This window comes from Rhopalosiphum maidis, chromosome 4, assembly GCF_003676215.2.
Source record: "Rhopalosiphum maidis isolate BTI-1 chromosome 4, ASM367621v3, whole genome shotgun sequence".
In the NCBI taxonomy this organism is placed as follows: Eukaryota; Metazoa; Arthropoda; class Insecta; order Hemiptera; family Aphididae; genus Rhopalosiphum; species Rhopalosiphum maidis.
In genome coordinates, this window is record NC_040880.1 from 54,298,660 (window position 1) to 54,325,839 (window position 27,180).

Sequence of the window (27,180 nt, forward strand, 5' to 3'; positions counted from 1 at the left end):
GTAAAAAATATAATAAAACAAAATTAAACATAACAGCATCATTGCAAGAATTTTTTTAACATATACACAAATAAGTGACCCAAAATAATTAGGAATTGCAATCTCTTTAGTTATTATATGAATATATATATATATAAACACAACCATTTGTAGAAAAAATAAGTTTATTGATAATTACCTAGGTTATCATATAATTAAAATATTTTATTTTTGTTATTAAATATATATTAAAATTATTAACATGTATCTGAACCCAATAAACTCCAAATTTGGTTGCAGCTCACTAATTAAATACTACTGGTATAGACTGACACATAACTATAAAATAAAAATAGAACAACTATGTCGTTATCAATGATACTGACTATATATTATAATTGTAAATAGTAAATTAACCTTTGATATGTATTATTAATATAAGTAGAGCTAGTCTTTTAGGTTATTAAATTCATTACATGAAATATAGCAAACAACCTTTAGTTATAGTAAAAAAACAATTGATTTACTTGATAGCAAGATCATAAATTTTCTCCTGACTTGCTTCATCTAATAATCCATAAATTAAATTATTTTCAAATACATTTATAAATTGAAAAATACCAATTATAACATGGTTTTTTAAAGTATTAAAATATCTGGATTGAATAATAATATTTTTGTCATTTTTTTTGAATGATGTATTTAATTATATTAACCATTGCATTGAACTTAATTCTTCTATATGAAATAGAAACTGATGAATAGACTGAAACAAACTAATTATTTTTTTACATTAGGAACTTTTATTTAATATTATAGTAAAAGAATATCTTATAAATACTAACATTTAAAATTAAAAGCAATGTACTTTAGAAATTTAATATAGGTTGTAAGAAAAATTTCTAAATAGTAGTATAATTATAATAACACATTTTAGGTACTTTATGGTACTTACCATAAACAAGGATTTTTCAATAATGTAATATTCATCATACTTTCTTTAAAAAGTGATGTATAACAATCTAAAGTAGCAATAAGTTGATTTAACCAATGTATTAATATGTCGATGTTTCTCTAAACTTTAAATGAAGTTAAATCTGATTCAATACAGTTTATTAATTCTTTTTCTCCATGCAATATTTTAAATGAATTTAATATACTTTTTAACGAATTATGATCTGTAATGAGTTTTAGATTATTAATAAAAATATAATGCAATAATTTGTTGTTAATTTAACAATTGTTTAGTGATTTTATATTTTTTTAAATATATTATGATATGATAAAAGTTTATAATCTATAGAAACTTTATAAATTTATGAATTAATGTTTTGTACACATTATGACAAAATAAAGAAAAAATTTGCGGTTAGATACACTCAACTTGAGATACATTATTTCTCGATGACCTCAATTATTATTTTAGTTTTTGGATTTGAAACAGAAAAATCAATAGAAGATATTGTATAATTATCACACATTAATTATAGTTTACTGAAATAAATCTAAACTAAGAAATTAAGGATAATGAATCATTTTAAATTTATAGATATAAGGTGATTACATATAATATTTCATATCATTTTTAAAAACATTGAAACCATAAAAAAAGTAATTGGGTTTTCAAAAAATTTCAAAATACAACTTACTTTGTTGCGCAAGATTAAAATACTTACTCTTTTTACCTTTTACATTCTTAGAAAGAGAATTTGCCATATCAAAACACTTTGATCTACAATTGGTCATTGGTGAACCAATATATCTTAAAAGCCATTTAACTACATTAAATAATTGAGTTCCAAGAAATGGTTTTGGTATTATTTGTGAAATACAAATCTATATTAAATTCCAATAATTTGAATTAGTTTATTAAATATATTATAATATTCTAATTCAACATTACTTCATTAAATAAGTTAGATTTTTCTAAAAACACTCTTTGTAGATGATCCAAGGATTTTAATATGTGTTGTTCTGAATTTGTTGATTTGGTCGAATCAAGTTTAACAATAAAATAATATAATAATTGAATCCACAATTCATTAATAATAGTTTCATCTTCTCGCAGTATAGTGTAGCAAGAATTAAAGGCAATAGCAGCTCCTAGATAAAATATATATATATTAGAATTATAAAGAATAAATTATTTATTGTTTACAGGCTCTTATAGGGCAAACAAAAATCTAAGTTGACAGTTTAAAATATGGTTGGTTATAAGTGTTAGGTTTGGGTTTTATTTTTTTTTTATAATAATGATAAGTTAATACAAACATTAGTAGAAAATATAATTGAATCAAATTATCAGTAGCAGTAGCTATAATCCAACATAAGAAATTCTAAAACTTAGTAAGTCGATACCTTGCTTATAAAGAGCTGATTGCTTAGATTTTTAACAGATCAAAGAAAATCTTGCTTTTACCATAATGCAATTTTTCATAGTTAATATTAAATATTTTAATGATCACTGCCACTCATAACTATTGTATTTTAATAATCTATTTAAGTTGTTTTAACTTTTAACATAATTTATAAATTTTTGGATCAAAATAAAATTTAAACTTTAAATGCAAGATTTGTTTATAAAAAATTTGTATCTTAATTTTAAATTTAAATTTTAAGAAACCAAAACTAAAAATTATCAATATTATAGATATATAATATATTATAAATAATGTGCATAAGTACTTTTAAATTCGTTAATAATAAAATTTACCTAGCTGCTTATTTGGATTAGGATGCAAACAAAAAAATTTAATTTTTTTTATAATAATACGCAAGCTAATTGAAAGTTTTTGTGATAAACTATCATTTTAATGTCCAACGTAAAAATTCCATAATACATTTTGCAGAAAAATCTCTGACGACTTCATTGCTATTTTCTGATATACTATCCTGCAAATACATAAAAAATATAAATATTATTATTTTTTCAAACTAATCACTCATGGTTATTTATATAAAAGTTATATTATAAAGAATAATCTATTAATTAAGGGATAATGTAATAAGTTAATAACATATTTAACTAAGAAAATAAAACTGTTTTTAATAATGAAAAATTGAAAAACAAATTATTTAATGATCAATACATGCAGTAACAAAAGATGGACAAATTTAAACAAAAAGTATGAGTAACTTTAATTATATATAAAAATATAATAAATCATAACTTATAATTACGTAAAAATAATTATAGCATAAATATTTTTTATTTTTAAATGTTCAATATAATTGTATAAAATAATTCAATTAGTATTAATTTAGTAAATTTTATTTACCATTAATATATCAATAATTATAGGGTTATAAATACTATTATACTGGATTCTACTTGCAAAATAATGCACAAACCCAATTGCTAAAAGTTCAAAAAGTTGTTAAATTAGATTATCCATATCACAAGCTAATTTTATAACTATATTATTCTAACTTATATTAGAATAATTTTTGTTGTAACTATTTCCATTTCTGTTGGTTTAGAACATTCTAATGTAAGATCTATAAAAAAAATATAACTTCAATTTATATAGTAATAACAAATAACAATCTTGAATTTTATTAGATTATAATATTTCATATTTATATATAATTAAATGGAGCTTGGTATAATTGATCCAATTGGCACCAAATTTTGCATATTAAATTTTTAAAACTCAGGGAGTGTTCTTTGCTTTGTTTTTTTAACCCCTACAGGTTACTTTCAAGTGGCCCAAACATGAGTTTCATTTTGGCTCAACAATCACATAGTTTTAATTGTTATAAACAGGGTTACCATAAGTTACAGAAATAGAATTGAAAGAAATAAATGGTATAGACTAGTCAACCTACATAGACATAGACAAAACATATTTACACCGTCTAAGTAGAACTCGATCAATTTTGGTTCTAAAGTAAATATACCTATTACAAAAATTAAAATTGACAATATTTTGGAGGGCAAGAAGCTGATTTTTTTCCATTATTCCAAAAATGAGCAAAAATTTAAAAATTTTAACCCTGCCCTACAAAATATTGTCAATTATTTAATTTTATAATAGGTATATTTACTCTAGAACCAAAATTGAGCGAGTTCTACTCAGGCTGCGTAAACGCGGTTTGTCTATGTCATGTGTGTGTAAAACAGAGGCAACACATGCGGGTATGACCCTTCATAACTTTATAAACAATGTAATGTATCTATACAAATTAGAACTATTTATTTATATGAACGAGCTATTGTCCTTGCCATTGTGCCAACTTATCGTAATTTTCCGATTGTCTTATTTTTCTTTTCATAAGAACCTGCTCCGAGATATGCTCTTTTATTTAAAAAAAAAATCAAGATAATAAGTAATGGCATTTTCAAATTATGTTGAAACCAAGGGAAATAGGGTTGCATTTTTATATGACGTATAGATGTTGAACTTGGACCTAATGGAAAGAATATTTTTGAGGGTGTCTAGGTAGAAGTGGATGGATGGTTAAAATTTAAGTTTGCACAACCTACCAAAAATTAATTCGGTGCCACAGTCATTTAAGATTATTAACATTAAAAACTTACTATTTCCAAGATAAAGTATAATGTAGGCATGAAAAATCTCACATGCATTAAATCGAATTTGACGATTGCTACAATATTGGCATAGCTCTAAAATTCTAGGAAGAAGATGATCTAAATAAATTAAATTATACAAACATTTTTTATTAGATATAATTATAGTAGCCAGTATAATATCTATACTCCAGCCCGTGAGAGAATGCATCGTTAGTGAAAAAAATGTGTAAAAACTCAAGCGTTTCCCCATAAATTTGACATGTCGCTCTAGTCTATTTATATGCCCAAAGTGTGGATATTTTTGTCAGGCCAGAGTATAATAGTAGTATAATGTTTAGAAAAAATAACTCACCAAAAGAAATGTTTATTTTACAATCATTCAATGATAATTTGTAATTTATTAAATTGCGTGGATAATTTATAAGTCTATCTGGGTCTCCCAGAAGTTCTAAACAAGTAGACATATCCAATTGAGATAAATATTCAAGAATTTGAATTTGGACAATCTCTAATTCAGTCTCTGGTTTTATAATTAATTTATTTTGTTTAAGTAATGTCCTTTTTCTATTACCTTGTACTTGCATTTGATCAAGTACTAAATTATTTAATTCAACTTCGTTATCATATCCTAAACAAATTTATTAGGATAAATATATATGTTTACTACAAGTCATGTAAATTAATTTGTAATTTTATAGAATAGTAATAAGATAATGCAGTAGTATTTTAAAATTATAAAATAATATATTGAGAATTAAAATCAAACCTTTGGTTCTAAGTAACAAATCAAGATACGGCATGATACATTTTAAAAGTTGATCCATTTCACTCTTTGATAAATCTTGTTGCCATCTTTTAAGAGCATTTACTGCACTTTTTGCCATAGGTAAAAATATTGAACCCACTATTAATGTAGACTTAAAAAAAGCAATAAAAAAATTATGAATTTTTTAACTTATTATTTAATATATATAATTACTTTTACAACTTCCACTATCTGAGTATTAAATATTTCTTTAACAATAGTAGAAGGTAAACACATAAACATATTAAGACAGCAATACTGTAAATCTCCTTTAAATTTATGTGCATATACAATAACATAATTCACATATTCTATAATTTTTTCTTTAACACTATTATTATTAATTTTTTCCAAAAATGTGCGTTAATTTAATTCTTGAAAAATAACAGCTAATATTCTATACAATGAACTAATAGTTGGATTTTCAATAGAATGATTGATAATAACATTAAGGGTATAAGGCAACCATGAAGATGCGAATTCATTCAATATCCAGCTCAAGGTTGTGCAATATATCACTGTAGATTTCAACTAAATTAACCAACGCTGTAATATTTGCGGGTTTTCTAGCAATATACTCAACTTTCAACTAAACAATAATAATAAATAAACCATAAATAAATATCTAGAGTTAAAATTGAAATGTTACACTATGTTTACTTCATCTGAAGATTTGTTTGTAGATAAATCTAATTTTTCTATTATTTTCAAGACACTGGACATAAAATTACACATCAATGATTTTTCAAGTGTGGATTTCACTATTATTGGTATATCTGTAAAAATAATATGAATCATTTTTTTTTCAAAAATCTACCATCAAAATATCTTGCTAAGAAATTAAGGTCAATCAATTTTTTTCAGATACAATTTACATAAAAATTTTCAGATGTTGCTATGTCTGATAAAATAACCATTTAAAAAATAATTTAATCATTTAAACACCAAACATGGTTGATATCTTCAACCTACTCCCTATGGATAAATGAAATAATTGTTAAAAGATGTATTTATTTCCGAGACATAGACTGATTTTGGCAGTTCTAATCTTTTATATATTAGATGGAATAATGAAAAAAGATCGCCCTAAAAAATTATAAAGCTTTTCTAATCTAAGTATTTAATAAAAATATAGTGTAGATTGCCAATAAAATAGAAAATTAAATATTAAGTCAAATTATTTTAAAAACAATGCACAATTTAAGATATTTTCTCTTATTGTATTTAATTCAAATTTATATTGATACAGTATTTAATTTTTTTTGTTACTGATTACAATGAATTTATTTAATTTTAATTTTTAATTAAGTCAAGAAAATAATTACTTGCGTAATATAAAATAAATGTTGTTTCAAAAAATGTATGACTTACAAGGTTTGAAAAAAATTATATATATAAAAAAAAAAACTTACATAATTGTTTTAAGTACTTATCCAAAATGTTTCCATGTGATAACGCTAGACAGTATATTGAAATAATTATAGCATTACTAATATTGTCTTGCCATTCAGATTTAGATTGAGCAGATATAAAATCATTAAAACAATAAATGCTTAATTTTTGAATAAATAAAAATTGATCGGTGTTTAAAGATTTAATATTTCTTATAATCAATGATAATGAATTTAAAAATTAGCTGCATTTGGATCATAAGTTTTTTTTCCCATTGGACAACTAAATAAAAATAAATTAGAGTAATTAAGTTTTCATAAATAGTTTGAATAAAAAATATACTTTAAATATTTTTCTTCAGCAATGAAAAAATATTAAATATTTCAACTAAGTGTTTTTCTCCCAAAAGATTATTGCATGGTTCGGCTAACCAGCCAATATTTCTTACTACTACAGCGCGTTCTTGATAATTTAATTTGATATTCCATAACTTTAATTTTAAAAACATAATCATATTCTAAAATATAAAAGTTGAGGATAAATTTAAAGAGTATACAGAGTACAGTGAAGTGGAATAAAATATCATAAATTTGTTTAAAATAGCTTTTACACAAATTACATTTATTTATTTATACTTTTATTATTTCTTGTTGAATATTACTGATATTTGATTCAATTATTTTATTTTGTTTTGAAAATTCTATTAAAGCGCCTTTATAAAGAATTTCAAAAGAAGATAATCCAATTCTTTTATCTTCTATATTTGGCAATAAACTCCAATCCCAAAGTTTTTTTTGAAACCACATAACTTCAGTTGAATTTTGAAATACTAACTTTAAAAATAATTGAATATGTTTTTGAAATAAATTTAGACCAGCTGAAAATAATATATATTGTTTTTATTTAATAGTTATAACAAATAATGGATTTTATTTATTATCAATACTAATAAAAAAAATTATCATTAGTATAATACTTCGATTAATAACATGTCTTTTATTCTCTTCAACAATTCCAATTAATTTTTTTAATATTTCATATAATCGTAGACAATAATCACGAGTTTTGATATGGTCAGCAAAATTATTTAAAAATCCTGTCAATCCATTTAAACATCCTACAGCCACAGGAGATAAAAATTATTTTAAATTTGTCTCCCGTATATTTATCTGTAAAGTTATACATTATACAATTTTTTATTAGAATAATAATGATAAAAATAATATTAACCTGACTTTGGAGTTCATAACAAAACAGATTCATGAGTTTATCTTCATAATTTTTTAAGTACATAGGATGATGTTGAGAAATTATATCAAATAGATTATATATATGCTGGCGGGCTAAAAATGATTAGTATAAGTGTTATTATACATTTTATTAGGCATTTATTATTTTAATTAATGATAAAAAAAATTACCTGTAAGGGGTATTTTGTTACCTAATGAAACTTAATTATTTAAGTGTTTAACTATTTTACTAACTTCAATTTGATCACTGAAATGCTTTATCTCTAATAATTTTTCATATATTTGGTAAGTTCTTATACTTAAGTCTGCATTTTTTTTTTAATTTATGGTGGATAGATTACATAAATTCTAAAATAAACAAGTACTTATTTAATATCATTTTTTAAATTCAATACCATTCACTATATTATTTTAAAAAACAAAATATAGAAGAACACTTATATAAGTACATTATATGTACATCAAATTGTTTACAATAGTATTAGGTACATTTGTATTTACCATTATTGGTTTTATGTAATTTACAATATACATAGGAAATGACTCAATTAACTGTTGAAATAAGAACAGAATATCAGCTGTAATTATTTTAATATTTATTAGATCTAAGCTGATGATTGATTTTGCAAAACATATAATTCCTTTATCATCCGCAAATAACATTTTGAGTGTTAACTCTAAACACAGATAAATGCATATAATAAACAAGACTTTTTTTAATTGCATTTATATATTATTAATAACTATTAGATGGATGGGATTATTAAGTACTGAATTTAAATTAGAGATAACTTAGTTTAATATACCTAAAAGGTGAATTTATTCACACTTTAGATTAAATACAGTGTTAAGGAATTAGTCAATTTAAAGTTATAAATTTATTACTATTACTTATCAAATAATTTGATGGTAATTTTATAACTTTTTACTGTAAATAATTTATACATAATTTAAATTATATTTTTATTTTTTAATTGATCTTAAGAACCAAATAATAATATAAGTAAATATAAATATATCAAGTATAAGTATAATACTCTGTCAGCAATATTTTTATAATGGGTACTTGACAAAAAAATTCTAATTTTAAATAAATAATAATTAAAAAAAAAAATTTGAATCAACCCTCATTTAAAAACTGTATTGTTGAAAAATTATAATCGTGTTTTCCCAATATAATTTATATTGTAGATATTTTAATAAATCACCAGATTTGATAAACGTGATGTCACTTTTGAAATACTGATTTATCTGAAAAATGCGCTGTTGGGAAGCTTGAACATCCAAATTGCTACCATTTTGTGCAATATCAGTGTGTAGTGCACACAAACATAATTTAACGGTGGACATTCTGTATAAAATGATTATACAAATTATAAATAAGTCCCAAAAATGTTCACATACTAGACTTGTGACTGTTCAAAAAATCACAAAATTGTTAAGTTTAAATCTTCATATTCTGTAAAATAAAAATAAGGAAACAAGGCATTTATATTATATTTTAAATATCAAAATTATTATATTATATTAAATACCAATCATTCACATTTTATAACATACTTAAAAATACCTATTTATTATTTACTAATTTCATATTATTGTGTATAAACAAAATATATCAATGTAATATTATTTAAGTTACGTTACACGACATATATATTTAATAGTATGAATTTATCGTAGTGCCATAATTGGTACAATTGATATTTGGCTAGTTACCTATACAAATATCGAAATATGCGAATTCTAGAATTTTGTATACATAGGTAATGCATATTTTACATTTGACAAATCTAATTGCTACAAGGCACACGCAGCCCAAGTTTTATACTTTATAAATGGGACAAATGATATATATTACATGTAAACATGTAATCAAATATCAATTACTTAAAAGTCTCAAACAAATTAAAATGTTTATTGTTTACCATAGTAAACATTAGTAAATATTAATTAAAAAAAGCTAGTTAGATCATTATAATTATAAGTTAGATCTCAATGTGAATAAGAAATACTACTTTGGTTTTAGTTCTATAACCTCAATCGTATTGATACGGAATCGTAAAATTTGATTTTATGCTTCATTTATCAAATAAAAACTAAAAATCTGAAGAAACGAGGTAGACACTATTCAATAAATATAAAACATCCAGAAAACGTGTAACTGCAATAGACTATAGAGTAACTTCGTTACACAGTTCACGCTGGCACAGTAAACAAATCACTCTATTATACAATAAACAATAAACGATCATCAATATTTAATCGCCATTTTATAGAATATCATATTATCACAATTCAATTTAGTATTCACTATTCACAAATCACAATGTATTTTTATGATCACGGTTTAAGAAATGAGAAACGCTTATGATTCGAGTGTCGGTTACTTGGTTATCCCTATTCCTTATCCAATATCCATTGTGACATGACGCCATAAACTACAATGTGGTGCTATACTTATTGCAGCCATTCATATTGATAGGTTTGTGCATAGAACAATATGGCGCTATCACAGATATCTATATTACAGTAGTAGTGTGAGAAAGACGTGTAAATCAGTGCGTTTTTTTTATTTTAAACCTTCAACCCTTAAAAAACGAATGAAGTTGGTGACATCGCGGGGAAACTATCCGTACCTCACCCGCTTTATCACTAAAGTAGTATAGGTATCTGTGGCCACTGTGGGCACTATGTAGGCAGTTTTTATCATGGAATAAAAATAATTTTATCAACGTTAATGTTCCAATGATGTAGCCACGAAGAGAATCTCTACATCGTAGATGTAGCTATAAAAATAGGTAGCCTAGGTAGGTATGTAGTATGTACTATGTATACAGTCTGTATATAGTCATGTACTCGTGTCATTCATGTAGGTACTATATAGGGAACCCCATAGGCCATAGACAAATATGTATATATAGACAATAAATTGAATAAACCTCTGACATATACACATTATAAAATAAATAATATTGAATAATAATATATATATATATTATCTATGAAGTTAGTAAGTTACCACATAAAAAGCTTAAAAATTAAAATATAATGATTTGGTATTTTAACCTTGTTTTTATTGGAAAATATTCAATTGGAAATTCATTCCTATTGATGGAAGTTTATAACTGTACTTAAATGGAATCGTATTATTTTGGTTGTTTTGAAACATTACCAGTTTGAAAATTTAAATAAGGTAATATGATGCCAGAAACAAATTTGCTCGGTAACGTAATTTTTTGTTAAAAATGTATATATAAGTAATTAAAATTTACCTGTAGGCTATGGTAACCAATATTAGTATATTAATATTCCAAAAAAAAACAAATACTTACCTAATAATTACGATTATAATAGCTAATACTACCAAATCTAATAGACAATATAAATACTATTTAAATAAATATCTACTATAGTTACAATTCCAAATTAGATTGCACAAAATTACACGTTTCAGATTTTTTTTATAAAAATGTGTTAATTAACACTTTTATATTTTTGTTTCATAATCTATTAAAATTAAACTACCTATCATAGGCGTAAATTTGCCTTGTTAGAAGAGGGGGCTAAAATTATAAACATAAAACAGGCCCGCACCCCCTACAAATAAATTTTATAAATTTATTATAACAATTATTATATAAAAATTTCAAAATTATTTATTCAACGGCGATTAATACAATAATACTTAACTTTTTATCGTTGTGTTATAAAATATTAACGTATAGCTCAATCATTTTAATTTTATTACAAATTTACAGTACAAAATTCATACATGAAGCTTAAATGTTCACATAAGATATAACTATCGGATATCCTGATTAGGAATTACGTTTTACATATTATAATTTTATCTAATAAATAACCTTAAATTTCTTGAAAATTTTTTAAAAAATGTAGGGGGCTAAGCCTCCCCCCCCCCCGATTTACGCCTATGCTACCTAGTCGTGCTAGTACCTACTTTTACCATTGCTATATTGCTATATTATGTTGTTATATATAAAAAAAAACACATACCTACCCTATGAAAATTTTAAATCAGTATTTGATAAAAATTCTGGATATAATATTTTAAAACTATATGATTCAATAAATGGAAATTAAGTAGATTTAAAAGTTCCTGCTATTATAAAGTACTATAAACAATACTCAATATCCAATGACCAGACAGTGTTAAGTTAGGTATATATCATGAAATAAAAATAAAACATTTTATATTTTAAGTACATTGTACAGAATCTTATTATATAAAACACTAGCTGCCCCCGTGCACTTCGTCGCCCGTTAAAAATGCACCCGCGTTAATTTTGGTTGCCTATAATACTAACAATGCTAATATTTAGCGAAAGGATAAAAACTATTTTTGGTTTTCTGATTTAGTGTATAGATGATATCGCTGACATATCAATTTTACATAACTGTCCCGCTTAAAGTTACACTTTTTCAATCGATTAACCTATTATTTATCATTTTTTAAAAATAAAATATTATTCGAATAAGTGATTAAATAATCGCACAGCCCTAAACATAATAAAGAGGTAATATATTGTGGTAATTAACCGGGATAAAAGCTATCCTATCTTATGACGGAGATAAAATTACACACATTGATCATAATTTCATCAAAATCGGTTGAGCAGTTTTGGAATGCATCGATAACATATATATGTATATGCATAGGCGTAAATTTGCCTTGTTAGAAGGGAGAGAGGCTTAAATTATTAACATAGAACAGGGCCCTCGGAGGGTTTCGCCCCCCGCATTACTACATATACATTTTACAATTTTATTAAAGATGTCATAAAGATGTAGGTATATAAAAACTTCAAAATTATTTACTTAACGGCGTATAAATGTATAATACATAACTTTTTATCGCTGTCGTTATAAATATTAACGTATAGCTCAATCATTTTAATTTTATCATAAATTTACAATACAAAATACATACATGAAGCTTAAATGTTCACATAACACATTTTTATTTACACATATACCTATAGTCTGATTAGGAATTACGTTTTACATTTTCTCTAAAAAATAACCTTAAATTTCTTGAAAAACATTAAAATATGTAGGGGGGCTAAACCCCCTGAAGTCATCCCAATTTACACCTATGTGTATATGTACTCGTATATTTATAGGTATATAATTTATACAATTAACACGTTAATAATTCACTTTTATTTTAATTAGTAGATAACTCAGAGGTTTTTTAATTTAGACAAATGTTATTGTGATAGAAACCTTCTCCGTGATATACTCTCTCGTTAAAAAAAAAAAAAATCAAAAAGAACTGATAAGTAGTTCCAGAGTTTACCCTGTTCAAAGATTTTCATTTCACATTTATATAGTTAAATTCATAATATAATTAATAAATTACTAGTTGGATTGAGTAATTTTAATTTATAATTATTTTCAATAATAGTTCAACCATATTATACACTTACAGATTTATTTATATTTTAAATTAAATACATCATTTTATAGATTGAGACTATTTAAAATTTTTATAATTGTTTTTGTTGTATATTAGAGTGTAAAATAATATCCAAAATATACATTATTTACTTAATTATTTTTGAGAAATGTTAACTATGATTGACGATTTAATAATTCTATAACTTTCTTTTTCACAATTATTGCAATGCAAAAATATTGAGAGCCTTAATCGAGATAAAAACTATCCTATCTTTTAATTAGGACCAAATTACATACAGTGTAAAAAAAATCATTAAGATCGGTCCAGTAGTTTCGGAGTTCATCTCGGATAAACATTATGACACTTGATTTCTATATATATATAAATATATTATGAAGATAGAAGATAGTATATAGATAGATTGTCAATTTTTACTTCTCGGAACATTTCATATCTACACGCCGCTGGCGATAAAACACACAGACAAAAACGTCAGGTTGCAGGTAGCTGGAAACCTACTATCGCAGTTGGTCATGGGAATACTCGAAATACACCATGCAATTTACATAAGTATGTACATTTATTAAAAAGTTAATAAATATATTAAAAAATTTGAGACAAAAACTATCCTATCTTTTAAGTTGAACCAAAATACACACAATGTAAAAAACTTCATCCAATTCGGTCCAGTAGTTTCAGAGTTCATTACGGACAAACACTATGACACGAAATTTTTATATATAAGAAATCATATTATTAATAAGTTATTATCATTAATGAAATATTAAGTGGTACCTATTGTAATAGATGTAATTACTAATTACTAATTACAAAACATTTGAATTGAAACTAATGACTTAACACCATTTTGACTTAATCTTCAACTATAAAATGGACAATTAAACTAATCAAAATCAAATTTACTTACGTAAATTTCATTTTTAATTAAAAAGATGTTCTCCATTAGTTTTAAACATACAACACCTTGCAAATTCAAACTCAACAATAAAATACCTTGGAAATCAAAATAATAAAAAAATAACTAGAAATTGCGACATAGATATGAAACATTTTGTAAAAACTCTTTAATGTCCGATTCTTTACTTATCCCTAAACACATATTTTTAAGCCTTTTTCATATTTATTCTTTTTGTATTTTCAACCATCATAATATTATATGATATACCGTATATCATATACGTCAAAATTGCTAAAATTGATATTAGTTTAGTATAACATACCATGTCATATACTTACATATTAACATATTTTATGATTATTACGATTATTTAACGTACTATAATGTGTATTAACACATAGTAATATGTCATTGAAATGTTCGGAAAATTATTATTTTTATTTAATCTATTAAATGGTTAAGATTTGTATACTTTTTGGCGTAACTATTATTTAATATGGACAATTATTATTATAAAAATAATAATTTTTTTTTTTTAATAATAATATATTACAGTTGTTAATTTTATACTGTTGTACCTGATTTTCTTTTCTGGCGGAATTTAAACTAACAAAAAAAAATATCATAACAAAAATAAAAGAAAACAATGCAACCCACTACCCACACCACCTTATTTTCACCAATCTTTAAGTCCAAAGTTAGCCTAATTAACTAAATGATAAATGCTCATTTATTAAGGTATTATAGATTATATTTCAGGGGTGGCCACTTGCCTTAATTTTAGGAGCCGCAAATTTATGAAGCTAATTCTAAGCGAGCCACATTCTAAGAGATGTTTATAAAATAATTAAAATAGTTAATAATTGTACTATAAACTTGATGCGAAGAGCCGCACGAGACAGACTTACGAGCTACGTGCGGCTTTTGACACTCGTTGTAGACATCCCTGTTATATTTAATGATGTGGCATTCAAATATAATATTCCGTCCAACATTTACCTACTAAAAGCTTTTTAGGCGAGTCTATAAAAAAAATACATACTTATAATATATCAGATGATTCAGATGTGTTACTATTCGGTTGTCCCCAATGTCCCCATGACTATAAAATCTTCATGTATATTTATATATTTACCTTTTTTCATAGATATCTCAGTATTTGCCTACCTATCAGTAGATACGAGGATACCACCGTAACCAGCCCAAATAGTGATGGAATATGATGAGACATAGCCAGGCCCTGATTTATGTAAGTGCAGATGGAGAACTTGAACTTGGCCCCCAATTTCTGGGGACCCCCGGGCTCTGTAAGTTATAGAAAATTGTTTTTTTTTTTTAAATGAATTCCACAAAAATGTATTTTCTAAAATGTAATACCAACTGTCAATGTTCAAAGTTTAGTATATTCTTATCATTAAATTGTCAGTTGAATTTTGGTTATTTTGGTAACTAAATTGTATATTTTATAGTATATGAAATAACGTAAAAATATTTTATGAGTTTTGAAATTGGTATTTTGGCACTTAAAGCTTTTAACTATAGAGTATACTCTATATACTCTATTTATTTTAAAATATAAATATTTTTTTTTATTATCAACATTCCCCCCCTCTATGTAGATTTTTTCTAGAACATTTTTTTGACTTAAGAGCCCCCCAAAAATTGTGCATTTGGCTCTAATTTTATTAAATTAGGCCCTGGGCATAACCTCCTTAATTGTTAACCTCCTCCTCCCTCCATCAAAAAACATAGGTATACATATTTTTTTTAAATCTTAAATCAATATTGTTAATATTATTATATACTATAATACATAAATCATTCATACTAGAAGGCAAATACTTAAGGACTTTTACTTTTCAGTTGAAAAGTTGAGCCCTTTAAGATTTTGGGTCAAGTTGCTCTATTTCGTAGCATGATTGAGTTGCAATTCGTAAAAACATTTTTTATTTTTACTTTCTTTGGTAGCTTCACCTTTTGCTTATCTAATTGTTTATAGAATACAAATACAATACACTATACGTCATATATTATAATATATTATTGAAATTACCCATTGAACAACACCATCTACTAACTGTTCCACTGAACGTTCGTTTTCCGTTTAAAAAAGAATGAAAAAATATTTACGATCAATATGTTGCAAAAAAGATTAAATTCCTTAACTATATTAGAAAGTGGATATTTAGTAATATAAGTTTTTTTAGGATAGGGGTGGTAAATTTAATTAGCCATAAGAGCAGAAGCCAGAAAGTTGTTAAATCCGCCCTTGATCAGTTGGTCGTTTTTAGTGGTTTGTATTCGAGTAGCAGTGAGGCATAGTCGTCACTCAGCAATCGGTAGTTATGTACGCGTGTTAAAAGTAAAAACAAAATTATTAATTATTATTTGTGGATGATATAGCTCACTCACACTAATATGAATTTACACAACTACACAAACCGCAACACTAACACAAACATTACGTTATACAATACTGAACACATTGACCTGTTAATGACCATCCGGTTACATGAGCCAGAGACCAGCATTTAAATAAAATTATTCGTTATTACCTTGTTTATTAAAAGTTATAAATAGAAATATTATTGTAACAGGTTGAATTAAATATTTTCTTTATTATTTATTAATGACAACTTGTATTATTTATAACTATTTAATATTATAATATACATAGATTTATTTTGATAATCATTATTATTTTATTTTAGTTTAAAGCTTAAAATAGTTAAAATTAATAAAATTCGTATGGTTCGGCCTAGCGGCCTGCCCCACCTGGCCAATCCGTCTCTGTTAAGATATCTACATCACATACACTACATCATATTCTTATTCTTATTCTTATTCTATGGACCACGGTATTAGAAGATCTATTTTCTAAGACCGTGCGTATCATTCATATCTATAGTATTTACAATTTGCTATTATTCTAGTATATTATTATGATTTATGATCGAAGGTAAATAAAAGAATGTTTTTCATATCTACGATATCACGGTAATGACGTGACGTCACAACGTCTATGTCTGTACCTTGGGATTTTTATTACGCATTACGAGTGTTTACGACCGATTTTGATGATTACAATATATATAAACGTTTATTAAAATCTATTGTGTATCTGTGTTAAAAATCGTATTTCGCGTTCGTGTCGTGAACCGACTGGACACATGACGTTTTGACGTTATCGCCGTGAAGTAAACCGAAAATATTATTATTAAAAAACAACGGGTAGTTTTTGCCTTATTCGACTATCATTGTTACAGAATATGGGTTGATATTCAAATTCGATAAAATTATCGGCCGCGGTACGATCTGAAATATTGTAAATTAGTAAACCGTTCGTCGATTGAACAGTTTTTTGGTTCATGTTACTCGTGTTAGTTGATTGTGCATCGTAGCTCAGTGGGCAGAGACCAAAGATGGCAGGTAAGCGTTGTACCGTTCTTTTACTATTGGGTACTGTACGTTTTGTTCGTGAAATCGGTACACAGTGGTAAAAGTGAGCTTTTCCCTTGCATTCAATTGTATGATTATATACATCATCATCATCATCATATTATTATTATTGTTCATTATCATTATATTATATTATGTATATACACAATGAAGGTAATTTCAAGTTCCAAGATTGTATAATATGTTATTAAATTTCTACCTATATATTATTTTATATTTCATACTTTATACAGTACGACACTATCATCTTACTACTTTTAATATTTATTTTATTTTGTACGCAAGTGTCCGATTTTGACGCTTGTCAAAAATCTTTATTCTATATCAATTTGCATTGGTAAACCGAGATTTAGGGTGACCAGATATCATGTATTAAAATTGTTTTATGGGTGTTTATAAGTGATAATTTTGGAATTTCTCTAATATAATATATTATATAAACTGTTATATGCCAGTTGTGTATTTTTTTATTTTTTATTTTTAGTATTAACATTTTAAAAATATTCATGAATATATACTATATAGGATAAAAAATAAAAACAATGTATTATTGGACAGTAGCATATTGTCTTTAAAAATAAGAGTTAGTTTCTATATGAAACTTAAAGGAATCAACTTTTTTTTTTTTACAAGACATCCTATGTCTTATATGTATTAGATAATTAAAATTTAAAATCCATTGACTATTCATTTGAGTTCCTTATGTTTGAATTTTATACATTAGTTATGTAAGTCACTTTGTATGTGACATCCATAATACACTTGTTAATATATTAACATTTGAACACACTAGATATCGTAATTCATGAACATGTACTGAAAGTGTTTCATTCACAGTTTAATGTGCTATCTTGTCCACAGTATTTACTCATTAATATTTATTGAAAGAACTATTTTTTTTTTTTTTTTGTTAAAATAAAAAAAAAGAATTGTGTCCATTTAAAACTTTAAATATAATAAATAGTTATTGAAGAGTTAAGGGATAGTTAAACTAATTTTTATTCATTGATACAATATTCTTAATCAATAATTTATAAACTAATAGTTAATAGTACACAAATATGTTTATTGTTAAACAATTTATAGACATTCAGATATTCTTTTTATAGTAGTTGAATGGAATAGAATTTCAATTTTTTTGACCCAACTTTGTTATTGGTCGTTATTATCTAAACATTATACTCATAGAGAAAAATGTATAAATAACAATTATGGACATAAAAAAAATGTATGGAGTATAAGTAAATCCACAATCGTATATATAGGTATTCTTCCTGTATTGAAAATGCTACAAACATTTTTTTTTGTTTAGGAAGCAAATATTCACATTGGTTTACATCCCTAATATTTAATTAATTTTTTTCAAAAATATATCTATTTAGATCAATCATAACTATTGAAGTTCATAAATAGGTTTTAAATATGATTTTTATTTCATTGTCTAGACCATAATTATTGTGATAATGAGAATGTATTAAAATTCACTGAACCATCTATTAGTGACAATTATGAATCAAAATGTGTAATATCCATGTCAGATGATCCTGAATGTGGAGAAGTCCCTAAATCTGGCCCTCAGACAAGGCTTAAATCAAAAATAAAGTTGGAACAATCTCAATCCACTTGGTCACCAGTTCGCACTGCTCCAGGTTTACGACCAAATTGCACAATATTTTATGATGGAAATGGATTTGCTTACCATAACCATAAAATTGCAAATAACAAAAAGTAATGACAATGTAATTAATGTTTAAATAAATTGAATATTGTTTTATTTTTAATATTTTGATTCAGGTATTTAAAATGTACACAAAAAAGTATTAAAAAGAAACCATGTCCAGCTAGAGCAGTTATAAGAAATCATGACAACATGATTCGCCATTCAGGAGAATCACACACGCATAAGCCAAGAAACTATGATGAAGATTTATTAAAGAGAAACTTTTTAATGAAAATTAGAGAAAGAGCAATCAATGAGGACACACCTAATAGAGCAATTTTTGATGAAGAAATAAAAAAGTTAGCTTATTTTATTATCAACTGATAATATAAAAATAATAAATTACTAAATTTTTTATAGAACTCCAAAACTAAGAGGTAAAGTTACCTTTTCGAGTACTGCAAGAAGGATGCAGAGATTTCGCCAACCACAAAAAATGCAAGGCCCACTCTTTCCTATAGAAGACAATGAACTTATTGATGCAATAAATGATTTTAAAAATATTCCACATGAAGAAAGTACTACTAACGATAATCAAGAGTGCAAACCTGATATAACGTTTGATGCAGAGAATCATAATCAAGAGTGCAAACTTGATATAATGGTTGATGCAGAGAATCATAATCAAGAGTGCAAACCAGATATTACGGTTGATGCAGAGAATCATAATCAAGAATGCAAACCTGATATAACGTTTGATGCAGAGAATCATATGGAAGTGATAGAAATCGATGACATTGATATGGAGAGTAATGAATATACTGATGAGATTGAAAGTGAAGCTTTCAATGAAAAAGATGACAAGGAGAACATTAAAAATATTAAAAAAGAAAAAAATAAAACTGTGAATATGTTTTGTAAGTATTATTATTTTAAACTAAGTATTTTTTACTTCATTATAAGACTTATTTATTTTAGGTTGTATTTACTGTAATAAATGGCAAGAACCTCAACTTTTTGAATTTGTACCTAATCAAAAATCTAAAACAATTGAATTAAAAGAAAATATAGAGAAAAAAAATGTAACATCACCTATTGATCGTTCTAGTCCAGTAACTATTGATAATTCTTCTGAAAATATATTAAATAATAATCAAACTTCTACTCTTGAATATTCTGAAGTTCATGAAGACGTATCTCAAAATAATGATGATAATAAAGACACATGTAAACAAGAAAATGGTAATGTAGATGCAAGTACTGATGTTCCAGAAACTGCTAATCTAGAGACACCAGAATTATGTGAATCATCTACTCAAGAAAAAAAAAAAAAAGTTGAACGTAAATTAGGATTTTTACAAATGCGAATTGATTCAACAATATATTTTGATAATATGGGTTATAGTTATCAAATACAAAATGAAAAAAATGATAAAAAGTAAGTTATAGTTTGAATAAATTTAAATAATGTTATATTTTTTTAATTAAGTATACATGTTTATTAATAGGTACTTAAGATGTGTTGTTTGGGGTAAAAAGAAATGTCCAGGACGAGCTCATTTAAACATAAAAACATTGAATATTATTAGATCTAGAGGTCACAATCATTTACCATCATCTAATTGTGATGCTGAAAAACAAGCTAGAGCATTTTTGCATGCTATTAAACAAAGAGCTCAGGAAGAAAATACTCCCTTAAAAACTATTTATGCAGAAGAAATAAAAAAGTAATTTAAAATAACATTACTACAACTAAAGTAAATAATAATAATAATAATAATAATAATAATAATACATTTTTAGCTTTCCTCTTGCTAGTACTGTGGTTAATTATGCAAATGCTACCAGACGAATGCAACGAACAAGGAGATTAAAAAATCAACCTAGCACAGTATTAAAAAAAGAACCACCATTACTATTATCTCTCCAAGTGATACCGGGTACTCGACGTGGTACATCTTTATATTTGGATGAGCTAGGTTATTATTACCATAATGATACATTAACCAACAGTGGAAAGTAAGTAGAACTAATAATATTATTTTTACTTCTGAGTTGTTAATAAAAATAATAACATATATTAGATGTACTAATTGAAAAATTCTACAGAATAGTGAGATGTACCAAAAATAGAAAAACAGCAACTGATGAAGCATGTCATTCGAGAGGATATATGCGTGCTTCTGGAGATGGATTTGTTATTTATAGAACTAAAGAGCATAACCATCCGCCAGTAGATCTAAAGAGAAATCCATTAGAACGATCATTCATTAATACTTTATGTGAACGAGCGCGAAATGAGCTTCACTTGGGTCTCAAAGATATTTACAATGAAGAAGTTGAAAGGTTTAATTTAAAATATGTTTAAATTTCTTTAACCTTATTATTAAAAATACAATCCTTACTTCCCTTTGCTCAATAAAAAAAAAAAGTTTTTCTTTAATTAACATTGTAAATGCATGCTAAGTATCTGGCTTTACATAAGTAATTATTATTCAATTTGAAAGCAAATGATAAATGTTCATAATTGAATTGAAGATTTTTATTTTTAATTGGAGTATAGTCATTTTTTATTTAGCTTATTTATTTTAGTTTTATTTTAATCATGATGACATCTGTTATTAGAATAATTGGATTTATTATAATTAAGGATAATTAAAAAAAAATTAAATATATTTAGTTTTTGGTTGAGAAAAGTTTTATTTCTTTAAAAATATAATTGTTGATTAATTAATAGGGATTAAAGTCTATTGGAGCAGTTATATCTAGTACAGTGGTACCTTAATAAATAGTAAAACAAAAATATATTATAGTTTATATTATATTGATAGTAATCTTATTGATATAATATAGTCTTGCTTTACTTAGTTCAGCAAATAAGCTATTAACTATAAATATTAGGTTAATTGTAAATACTTGATGACAGATGTATTTTTTAATATTGCAATTATGTTTTTGTTTCATCAAATTACATATAATACAATTTTTTTAAGATATTTCATAATTTAGTATACCTTGCATAAAACACCTAACCACAATCTACACTCTCTATCATGTTAAATTTTAAACATACAATTTTTCTTTAAATTTTGTATTAAAGTTCTTAATCACGATATAAAGAAAATGTTCTATGTACTATAGGTTTCTTGACGTAGCTGATAAAATTCCTTATCGAATGGCATGGCGTAGTATGGCTAGAACAAGACAACCTCCTAAAGCATTTGGGGAAGTTAAACTAGTTAGTGTGAAAGTTATTTCAGGAATTTGGGATGGATACACACTATATAGAGATGAAATAGGATTTTTATATTCAATGAGGAAAGGAAGAAAGTAAGATAAAAGCATATGAATAATTTAATTATTTATTATTTATATTATATTATTAATATTATTCTTTATAGATTTGCTTGGTGTCAAATGAATACAAAATTAAAATGTTTAGTTAAAGGCTCAATATCAGTTGAGAATGATACCACAATGTTAGAGTTTACTGGAGAACATAATCATCCACCATTGGGTGATGATGAGTTTCAAGCAGCTATATTTCTTGAAAAAATAATGCTGAAGTGTTTAGAAGATGATAGTAAACCAAAGAAATTGTATGATGAAGAATTAGTTAAGTATGATCAATTTTGATAAATTAATTATTTATAATAATATATTAATATTGATAGTGTTTACATTTATTAAATTAGCTTTCCTGGTGTTGAAAAACGTGTTTCATTGTCATATGCACGTGAAAAAATAAAAGCTAGGAGAAAAAGTGCTTTGAAAAAAAATACAACACATGAAATGTTAGAAACTATTTGTGAACCATTGCAATATGTTGAATTTTGGGATGATGACCATAACTCTATCGACGATGATAATTTTACTGAAGATATTTATTCTGATGATAATGATGATTTTAGTGAAAAGTCCAAGGATTCTGATAATATTTACTCGGATGAAAACGGATTTAAATTTTCTTTAGTCAGTGTAAAAGATGAAACTAGGTAAATTTGCATTTTTTATCATAATAATTTATAAGTTATAATTATTTACCATTATTCTAATAAATTACAGATATTTAGAGTGTATTATGAAGTATAATGGATGTGATGCCAAAGGAGAAATGTTTAAAGGTGAAAATGATGAGTGGCTATTTGTTCTTCATGGTTGTGGGAATCACAACCATTTACCTGATGAAGATCAATCAAATGATATACACAAATTTGAATATAAGTCAACAGATGATTAAGATACTTTTATTTACTATTATCCCTAATATATCTTAATTTTTTTTTGCTTATAGTTTTATTTTTTTATTATTCAATATATTATTTTATTAGTGACATATATAAAATATGAGATGTTTTAATAATTCTTAATACAAAAACATAATGACTTTATTATTAAGTATTATAATAATACTATATAATATTATGTTTATTCTGGCATTATTTAATTTCACAATTTAAAGTAAGTACTAGAGTGTGACCAAATTGAACTAATTGGTTACCTAAAAATATAATTAGTAGGGCTAAGAATTTTGTTTGGAAGTTTTAAAAGTTAATTTATTTAGGATTTTTATTTTTCTCAATATATTTTACACAGTTTTGCTCTTAAGAAGACACCACATTCTCATGTGTTGTTTCTGTTTTACAAATGTATAACATGGCAAACTTTTATTCTGTAGAATCAATTTTGTGTATTAAGCATAAATATTAGAGTGAAATGTTTTATTATCAAACTTAAAGGTGAGAAAATTATTTGTGTTCTTTCATTGTTTGTTATATGGTATTTCAATTTTTAAGCGAGTTGTAAGTGTAAAATATTTGTATTAAAAAAATCCTTATAATTCACTTTGTTTATAATTAAAAATTATATAACAAATAATGTTCTCATCCTTAAGTTTGATGATAGGATCATTTTTCTTTTATATTTAAGCCTAACACAAAACGGATGTTTGTAAGATGGAGGCGGGTATGGAGTCCTCCGAAGAGGATAAATTATACTACTAATAATACTTCATTTGCATACATTATCTATATGTTATAAATACATTACATAGAAATTGTATGTTTTGATAAATTTATTTAACTCCTTTATTCTAAATATACAACAAATTTACTGAATATCAAATTTAAAAATAAGAATATTATCTTGTTAACTTCATATGTATTTTTATATTTTAATTTTAAAGTAAGCTATAAACATTTTAAAATATATAAATAATTTTAAATTCCATAATATTCATAATTTTCTTTGAAATTAAAATATTAAAAAAAAATAATCTATGACATTTACTAAATTATATTCTTATTTTTAAATTTGATAATAGGAAAATTTATTGTAATATTAGGCATAAAGGAGTTTAATCAATTAGTCACAACATACAATTTCTATTATGTATTTGTATTATGAAGATAACTTATATGGCTATAATGTTATCTTAAGAGTAAAGATATTTAAAATATCTTCTGAGAAAAATATGAATAATGTTAGATCATAAATAAATATAGTTTTTACATTTTTAGAAAAATATTTAAAATAACTAATTTTTATTTTAGTAAAAAAATGTGTATATAATTTACTGTATTATTTGTTAAATATATTCTGTATGTATTTTATTTTTGATTTAAATATAATTTTTTCATTATTTAAATAGTTATATTCTGTATCTCTATACTTGTTATATTATATTAAAAACATATCATACTTGTGGCATATGGATAACTTAAAACATGGGTCAGCTATTAAAGTATATGTTGGCCAAGATAATTTGAAAAAACATTTTTGAGGGCCCGAAAAATCTTAAAAATATTAGTTAATAATTGTTATGTTATTATGACTATTAAAGTAAACAATGATAAATGATGAATGTCCTCATAATCGAAAAATACATCATTAAAATAGACAATAGATCACATAACTATTATGATTTATATACGACTAGAAGACAGAATTAGAACAGTAGTTTTAAGTAGTTTTGGCAAGTGAGACAGTGACACAGCGCCTCACTTAAAATGTTGTAATGGATTAGTGGACAAACATTTAGCAGGGTAAACCCGTACCACTCCACTCTGTGCATTAAAACTTTAAATACTTATAACTTATAAACTACTTGCATTAAATTCAATTTTATGTATCAAAATACTCAGAAAAACATTCTGCTTTGGAATATGATATTACAACTATGTTGTCATTCAAAAAAAATAATAAACAAAAAAATATTTATAAATATAATTTTTTAATAAAAACACTGTTTTTGAAAAACTTGAAACTATGTAAAAATCAGAATTTGAATAAATGTATAATTTAAGTATAATAATAGGGTAAGTATGCTTAAAAAATCACCTTGTGTGTATATCTATGTATATATGATATATTTATTTTTATGTATTTAAATTATATTTCTATTTAATTTTTTTGATAGGTGCGGGGGCGGAGGAGGATACATAATTTGCCTTACTAAAAAAATACAACCAAAACTGCCACTGGCGTAGAGCATTTTGATGTTAATATAAGACTATATAAGACTTAGTTATATTGTTTTCGTTTTGTAGTTATATTAAGTATAACTTAACGTTTATTCAAATTAAATGTTAATATATTTTACTTGACCAATGTCATGGTAAGAATAAGTAATACATGAAGTGAGAAACAAGACTAGTTAAGAAATAAGAGGACGTGTCACGGAAAAAAAATCACTCTAAAAACATGTTTCTGCGTTCAAATAACATGGCTTACTGAATGGTTTTATCATAAAAATAGTAAATATCTATATAATTACAATTTTGTCGCGATTTTTGAAATTATAATTTTAAATCCTAAAAATAACTGTTAAAAAAAGTATTATTAAACGTGTTTTTATAATAAAACCATTCAGTTTCAGTAGCCAATTGAATATTATTTGAACACACAAACTGTTTTATAAGAAAAAAGCATAATGAACTCTATAATTAATGCACAGAATAGATGTCACATGAATTAATGTTATACTGGAACAAGATTCTTAGAATGGACGTAATTATAACCAATTGTATTTGTAATACATTTTATTTTTAACAAGATTGAATTTAATTTATCTTAAATGGTAAAGTTGTAAAAAAAATTTGAACATTTTCTTAAATATTTTAATATTTTTTAAATTTCTAATGAGAAATATGTAATATATTTCATTATACATATAGTATATTCAAATACCGCCACCATTCACTATGGATCGGAAATATAAAATGTAAATTAATAGTCAATATAATGATCATAATAAATTGTTTAATTTATGTATTTATTTCTTACAACTATATATGAAAAATAATCACAGACGTTTACTTATAATCTCATTACACGCATTATATTGAAAAAAATAATTAAAATATTTTTTTAGGTCACATAATAATAATTTATACTTATATATTTACAAGTATTCATTGTTCAATAATTAAAAAAAAAAAAAAAATAGAAAATAAGAACAATAATCATTTAAAGTTATATTCTATTACACTTAACAGTTTTGAAATTAATTTTAAAAGCTTTAGGCTACCATAATATAATTCTATAAAAAAAAAACAAAAATAGGTATTAAAAAAAAAAGATACCTACATGTATGTTTATGTTTGTATATATGTATGTATATATGTATGTATGTATGTATGTATATATATATATATATAGTTCAAATATAAAACAATAATTTTCTATTATATTAAATAACATTTGTTATTTGTCAAACGTTTAAAAAGTTTACAATTGGTAAACATAATTACAAAGGTATA

At 24.6% G+C, this 27,180-nt stretch overlaps 3 protein-coding genes across 7 annotated transcripts; 1 reads left to right on the top strand and 2 right to left on the bottom strand.

Moving 5' to 3' along the window:
- Window positions 1-1,051: 1,051 nt before the first annotated feature.
- Window positions 1,052-5,561, bottom strand: LOC113558204 (DNA-dependent protein kinase catalytic subunit-like). Its single transcript, XM_026963702.1, has 9 exons — window positions 5,493-5,561; window positions 5,280-5,430; window positions 4,866-5,141; window positions 4,520-4,630; window positions 3,258-3,477; window positions 2,693-2,871; window positions 1,883-2,082; window positions 1,656-1,815; window positions 1,052-1,157 (listed from the first exon to the last, which is right to left on the bottom strand). The coding sequence occupies exons 1-5, from the start codon at window positions 5,559-5,561 to the stop codon at window positions 3,410-3,412; spliced, it is 675 nt and encodes a 224-aa protein (XP_026819503.1). The 3' UTR covers window positions 1,052-1,157; window positions 1,656-1,815; window positions 1,883-2,082; window positions 2,693-2,871; window positions 3,258-3,409.
- A 1,916-nt stretch (window positions 5,562-7,477) lies between these two features.
- Window positions 7,478-10,569, bottom strand: LOC113558479. Of its 3 annotated transcripts, none has more exons than XR_003405648.1 (7): window positions 10,351-10,569; window positions 9,169-9,419; window positions 8,462-8,637; window positions 8,131-8,308; window positions 7,941-8,053; window positions 7,687-7,879; window positions 7,478-7,587 (listed from the first exon to the last, which is right to left on the bottom strand). XR_003405648.1 is itself a non-coding variant. In XM_026963940.1 (4 exons), the coding sequence occupies exons 2-4, from the start codon at window positions 9,308-9,310 to the stop codon at window positions 8,279-8,281; spliced, it is 348 nt and encodes a 115-aa protein (XP_026819741.1). In that variant the 5' UTR covers window positions 9,311-9,419; window positions 9,999-10,569; the 3' UTR covers window positions 7,887-8,278. The 3 variants fall into 3 exon arrangements, 1 of the variants encoding a protein (XP_026819741.1); XR_003405647.1 differs by having other exon boundaries at window positions 9,999-10,569; XM_026963940.1 differs by lacking the exons at window positions 7,478-7,587; window positions 7,687-7,879 and having other exon boundaries at window positions 7,887-8,308; window positions 9,999-10,569.
- Window positions 10,570-17,417: 6,848 nt separating this feature from the next.
- Window positions 17,418-23,713, top strand: LOC113558754. Of its 3 annotated transcripts, none has more exons than XM_026964277.2 (12): window positions 17,418-17,730; window positions 19,206-19,488; window positions 19,555-19,779; window positions 19,841-20,337; window positions 20,399-20,858; window positions 20,929-21,147; window positions 21,224-21,439; window positions 21,530-21,766; window positions 22,562-22,750; window positions 22,822-23,040; window positions 23,116-23,415; window positions 23,486-23,713. In XM_026964277.2, exons 1-12 carry the CDS (start codon window positions 17,724-17,726, stop codon window positions 23,658-23,660), a joined length of 3,027 nt encoding a protein of 1,008 aa, XP_026820078.1. In that variant the 5' UTR covers window positions 17,418-17,723; the 3' UTR covers window positions 23,661-23,713. The 3 variants fall into 3 exon arrangements, with proteins under 3 accessions (XP_026820078.1, XP_026820081.1, XP_026820080.1); XM_026964280.2 differs by having other exon boundaries at window positions 19,261-19,488; XM_026964279.2 differs by having other exon boundaries at window positions 19,299-19,488.
- Window positions 23,714-27,180: the final 3,467 nt, after the last annotated feature.